General features: G+C 48.4%; 1 protein-coding gene across 1 annotated transcript in view; it reads left to right on the top strand.

Annotated features, from left to right (window-relative positions):
* The window catches only part of srcin1a (SRC kinase signaling inhibitor 1a), a gene marked incomplete at both ends in the record, with an annotated part of 31,572 nt that extends 28,432 nt beyond the window's left edge, over nucleotides 1-3,140 (top strand). The window contains 2 exons of the mRNA XM_084328346.1: nucleotides 1,463-1,558; nucleotides 1,821-3,140. Of these exons, the coding sequence (XP_084184472.1) occupies nucleotides 1,463-1,558; nucleotides 1,821-3,140 (1,416 nt within the window). The remainder of the gene's footprint in view (nucleotides 1-1,462; nucleotides 1,559-1,820) is intronic.
* Nucleotides 3,141-6,235: the final 3,095 nt, after the last annotated feature.

Here is a 6,235-nt window from a genome sequence, read left to right as displayed (position 1 = left end):
ATTTAACCTCATCACTTACATTTAACCTCATCACTTACATTTAACCTCATCACTTACATTTAACCTCATCACTTACATTTAACCTCATCGCTTGCATTTAACCTCATCGCTTACATTTAACCTCATCACTTACATTTAACCTCATCGCTTACATTTAACCTCATTGCTTACATTTAACCTCATCGCTTGCATTTAACCTCATCGCTTACATTTAACCTCATCACTTACATTTAACCTCATCACTTACATTTAACCTCATCACTTACATTTAACCTCATCACTTACATTTAACCTCATCGCTTACATTTAACCTCATTGCTTACATTTAACCTCATCGCTTGCATTTAACCTCATCGCTTACATTTAACCTCATCACTTACATTTAACCTCATCACTTACATTTAACTTCATCGCTTACATTTAACCTCATCACTTACATTTATTAACCTCATCACTTACATTTAACCTCATCGCTTACATTTAACCTCATCACTTACATTTATTAACCTCATCACTTACATTTAACCTCATCGCTTACATTTAACCTCATCACTTACATTTAACCTCATCACTTACATTTAACCTCATCACTTACATTTAACCTCATCTCTTACATAGGCCTTGTGGCCTTGTCTCCACTAGCCAGGGTTTAGCCATGCTGTGGCCTTGTCTCCACTAGCCAGGGTTTAGCCGTGCTGTGGCCTTGTCTCCACTAGCCAGGGTTTAGCCATGCTGTGGCCTTGTCTCCACTAGCCAGGGTTTAGCCATGCTGTGGCCTTGTCTCCACTAGCCAGGGTTTAGCCGTGCTGTGGCCTTGTCTCCACTAGCCAGGGTTTAGCCGTGCTGTGGCCTTGTCTCCACTAGCCAGGGTTTAGCCGTGCTGTGCCCCCAGCCAGACTGAACATAGCTAATGGAGACACAAACCCAACCATACTGTACCATGCCTTGCCATGCTACACCGAGGCTAGCCCCAGCCAGACTGAACATAGCTAATGGAGACACAAACCCAACCATACCATTATTCTGCATCGAACATTGTACATATGTCTATACTGAACACTGTGACCTCTATTTTTACTTCTTCTTACATGCTACTTTATTTTATTTCATACTTATCTTGTCTAGCACAGTCTCTGGAGCGTAACAGTAAGAAGCATTTTGTATAAAAGTATTCTGTACTTCTGTATGACAACTATTAAAGAAACTTGAAACCATACCATGCTACACCCTGGCTAGCCCCAGCCACACTGATCATAGCTAATGGAGACAAGTTATTTGCAGATTTCCCATGCATCGCTCCATGTATCATTATGTATCGGTCCCTCACAGACACTAAAACCCCCCAAAACCTTTGTTTGTGTGCAGTGGATTTGCAGTTCATGGTGTTGTACAGTGCGTGTGAAAAACGTCAGCCATGTGTGAACAGTTGTCAAACTCTTAATAATAACATTCTGCCAATCAGCGGCCCAGTTCTGCGGTTCTGCCGGACTGCTCTGGGCCCCGGAGGGAGCGGGCCAACTCCGACCACGTAGCCAGTACTCTGGCAGCGGCCACCAAGGTAAGACACACCGGCAGCCCTCTTCAGTCAGACCGGGCGTACCGGATCGTTGAAGTTGATAATAATGGACACGTTACGTTGCCAGAAGTGTTACTTACGATCAGATGTTATTGTGTTACTCTCAGTTGTAGCTTGTTTATCCGTTTTACGCAATCATCCTCAATTTGAACACCGGCAGTTGCTCAATTGGTTTATCGCCGTGACTTCATTGGACCATGATTGAATGTGAAATCTCACGCGCCCCCTGCTGCTTGTGTTACAGGGTGGGAGTGTGTTGGCCGCCCTGCCCGGTGCCTCGTCTCTCTCCCCGCCCCCTGGCGCGGTGCCTCTCTCCCTGGTCCCTGGCGGGTCTCTCTCCCCGGCGGCGGTCCCCCGGATCGTGTTGACCCGATGCTCGCCGGTTCCGCCCTCTCCCTCGCCGGAGGGGCCCCCCGTCCGAGATTTAACCCCCCCCACCAAAGAAGAAGAAACCCCGACGACGACGCGGGAAGGAGCTTGCTGCGTTCTTCTTCGGCAGCGGAGGACGCCCGCCGCGTGGGAGCTGAGGATCCAGGAGTCTTTCGACGACGAGGACAGGGACCAGAGAGAGGAGCTGGCGCTGGAGGTGACCGACGTGGCGGTGAGGGCGGTGACGCCCGACGCGGCGGGAGCCCGGGGACCCGGTAGAACCGGGGAGGGCGAGGCTCTGCGGACGCTGACCGTCCCGCCCCGGCCGGGGGGACCCTCCTCCTCCTCCGAGGAGGAGGTGCTTCTTCTGAGCGGCAGGCCGCTGCTGGTGCTCTTCCGGGAGAAGGTGACGGTCCGAGAGGCCTACAGGCAGCTCCACCACGCCCTGCTGCTGGACGCCCCCCTCCCCCGGCCCCCGGTGGCCAAGCCCAGGGCGGGGTGGTTCGGCCACAGCAGCAGCGACTCCTCCAACCCCCCGGGTGCCGCGGCCGCCGCCCACGTGTCTCTCCCCCCTGGCCAGCGGGACGCCCTGGCCGAGGCGCTGTGCGGAGGCATGGAGACGGGCGACAGGACGCTAACGCTTCACACCGGGACCGGGACCGAGGAACCGGGACCCAGACGGAGGAGGAGCTCGACTGAATCCAACGAGTCGGCGGCGGCGGGTTCCGACGAGGAGGACAGTGCGGAGGGGGGGGGCCAGAGCCCTTGGAAGAGGGGAGACGACATCCGTAGCAGCACCTACCGCAGGCTGGACAGCCTGGAGGAGACCATCCGCGAGCTGGAGAACACCTTGATCGAGCTCAGCGGACACCCCAGCGCGGAGCACCTCTACCCCCCCGCGGACGCGGACGCGGACGCCCCCCCCGCCGAGACACCCCCCCAGAGTCAGATCATCACCGCCGCCTGCAGCGGGGGGGCGACAACCGCCATCCCGGACGTGAAGAGGAAGAAGCCCTCCTCGGTGCCGCCCCCGGTGGCGCCCAAGCCGTCGTCAGTTCCGCCCAAGCGCCCCGTCTTCAGCCTCGCCGTGCCGCCCAAGAAGCCCCCCCCCGCCTTCAGTCTCGTCTCCATCCAGGTTCATTCCTTCACTCGGCGCTCCGTTCTGCCTTCTGAGCTGCATTCTCCCTCCTTCTGAAAGGACACGCTCTCTCTAGTCCTCCTCCTCCACCTCCTCCTCCTCCTCCTCTTCCTCTCTCTGGGTGACTGAATGATGGGATTTCTTCGCTTTCAGCCGCCGGGGCTTTCAACGTCTTCTTCTGATGATGTCTGCTCCCTCCTGGAATCTTGATTGACCCCAAAATGAGCTCCTATTGAAAGGGAGACAGACACAACAGACTCCTCTCTCTCCCTACTCATCATCTGTCGTGTGATTAGCAGCGCGGTGGTGATTTGCTTCCCTGCCGCCGGGCCGCAGGGTTTATTGTTAATCGTCTTTCCATCGACCCACGTCTTGCCGTCCCTCTCCGCACCCTCTCCGCTGGGGGGGGGGGGGGGGGGGGGCAATTTCACCTTGTGTTACAATAAATAGACGATGAACAGTAAATAATGCAATAAAATATGCTGTCATTTCTTCACCTCTTCGCCTTTCTTTCGTCCTTCCTTCCCGTTCTCCTTTTTCTTTTCAGCCCCTGTGTTCTGACTGAAACAACTGTTTCCTCCGAAATCTATTTCTCGTTTACGTACATCGTTAAATGTTATTATAGTTGTCCCTTGAAGACACACGTTGGAAATGTTGGATTCGTCAGTTGTTTTTGTGTCCATGATTAGGGTTGCAAAATTCCCGGGAATGTTGTTAAAAGGTGGAAACTTCCCATGGGAAGGAACGGGAATTATATGGGAATAAAATGGAAATATGAGGGTTATTTTAACAAGCTGTATTTACCATATCATTATGCGGATAGAAAAATACATCTTTTACCATACCATTAGCAGTAGCAGTAGACATAATTGCATAAATCACTCGTGAGTTGAACTTTAAAAGGGACACTTTGCTAAAGAACAATGCTAATTAATTGGGCACATAATCTCACGCGGTAAACAGTTTTGCAGACATTAATTTAGTCTGATCGTTATTGGGAGTTAATGACTTTGAGTATGTGGTCCAGTGATGTCAGAGGAGGCCAGTAAATCCTTGTGTTGTGTTAATTGCAGCTCGATGAAATGATGGACATCAAAAAACAGAGCGGTCTCTATTGCAACGCTTTCATCTCTATATCATCCCCTTGAGCTGTAATTAACACACGGGAACAGTGTCCTCTGATGACATCACTGGAGGACTTAGTCAGACTAATTAAATGGCAATAACTGTCAAACTAAGTGAATGTGCGCAAATTGGTTTAGAGTTCTGCGATATGTGTGAGATTATGTGCCACATAAACTAGGGATGCACCGATCCGACTTTTTCAGTCCCGATACCGATACCTGGGCTTTGGGTATCGGCCGATACCGAGTAGTCGAGTACCGATCCGATACCCATTGTTCAATTAATAAACTGTATGCCTCACTATGTTGAAGAGACTGGGATCATTCTTTTGTGCAAGGCAACATCAGGTTTGACTTAAAACATTACTTTCCTAACTTAGTCAAACAAAATGTAACAAATGAACACATAGATATAAATGTATTGAATTGTTATATATAAGAAAAAAAAATCTTTTTTTATAAATCGTCTCCGATTACCCTGATCTAGCTATTTTAGTCATATCGGGCCGATATCCGATATCAATATCGGAACAGTGCATCCCTAAAATAAACCAGCGTCGTTGTGGATTAAGAGTAGACTCTTTACAGCGGCAAAACATCATCATTCCCTGTGATCCCACTCCAAAAAAAGACCTTTTCAATTGCAATTCAATTGCAAAGACTGTTGCAATTCAACTGAATTAACATTAAATGGGGATATTTTTATTTATTTGTTTTACTACCGGCCAGTCCGGTAGAGAGAGAGAGAGAGAGAGAGAGAGAGAGAGAGAGAGAGAGAGAGAGAGAGAGAGAGAGAGAGAGAGAGAGAGAGAGGAAGAACGGGAGACAGAGCGGGGGGAAGACATTCAGCAAATGACGCCGGGTCCGAGAATCGAACCCGGGTCGGCCGCTTCGCGACGCAGCGTGTAACATGGTTGGGCGCCTAAATGGGGATATTTTAACCAAAACATGCCACAGGACCTAGTATTGCCTAGTATGTGTATTTCCCCCCGCAAATTATTTAGCTTAACTTCCCATGGAAAATGTACGGATATTTCCAGGAAAACTTTTCCATTTCCTTTGCAACCCTATCCATGATGTCTGTCTGAAACCACTTAACAGACCTAAACCACTTAACAGACTTGAAGCAACATTTTACTTTGGTATTGGACTTTTCTATTGTGTGTCTATTAAATTGTGTGAGTGTCTATTCAAACTACACAGTGCTAAGAATCAAACTTGTGATGTCTTCTGGTCTGAATGACTATCTCAAGCTCCGAGGGAAGCAACAGTTGTGATTGGAGGATCAAGAAAAGAGGGCGGGGTATTGAGATAGGTCAATTGGGAAGGAAGGTAAAGGTGACACTGAGAGCCATAGATATATAAAGACTAGATGACTCACCCGCTCTGCTGGCCAACGGGGACCGACGTTGCCACATGGCGGCCATCTTGCTACAGGGTAGCACGCCCACTCGTAACATCATGTCTATAGTGCATATACTATTGAAATAACCATAGCCTGCTCAATTTTCAACTGTTTGGTTTGTTAAAAACGTCAGAGATGTAGTTATCATACTGCATACTTTCATATGAACATTTTAAAACATTAAAAAAATTCTTCCAAGCAAGAATCATAGCCACGTTAATAACATTTGTAATAAACCAAACCGTTTGTGCAGATCACTCACCTTAACTCATTCAGTGCCAGAGGGCGCTGTTTACTGTTACTGTTGAAAGGCCATCACTTTAAAGTATACGAATACGTGGCAGTGTTTGCAGGGCTCAAACTATATTATATATCATAGCTATGGATATAATACTATTGCCCATTTGACATCGAGTATCCATCGTTCAATTTGTGAAAAAGAAATATTTTTTTCATCCATACATTCCCATTTTATACCGTGGTGAATATGAGTATAGTTTTAGAGTAATCCTGTCTAATCCCAGAAAACGACGCTATGCAGCAATACAGTACATGCATTTCACTAAAAACGTGCCGTTTCTCGCCTGTATACGCTACTATTTCGAAATCACCGCTATATTATC

The sequence above is a fragment of the Notolepis coatsorum genome (genome assembly GCF_963971535.1).
Source record: "Notolepis coatsorum genome assembly, chromosome: 14".
NCBI classification, from domain to species: Eukaryota; Metazoa; Chordata; class Actinopteri; order Aulopiformes; family Paralepididae; genus Notolepis; species Notolepis coatsorum.
Note: the sequence above shows the minus strand (reverse complement) of the source record. Positions and strands in the feature narration are given on the sequence as shown.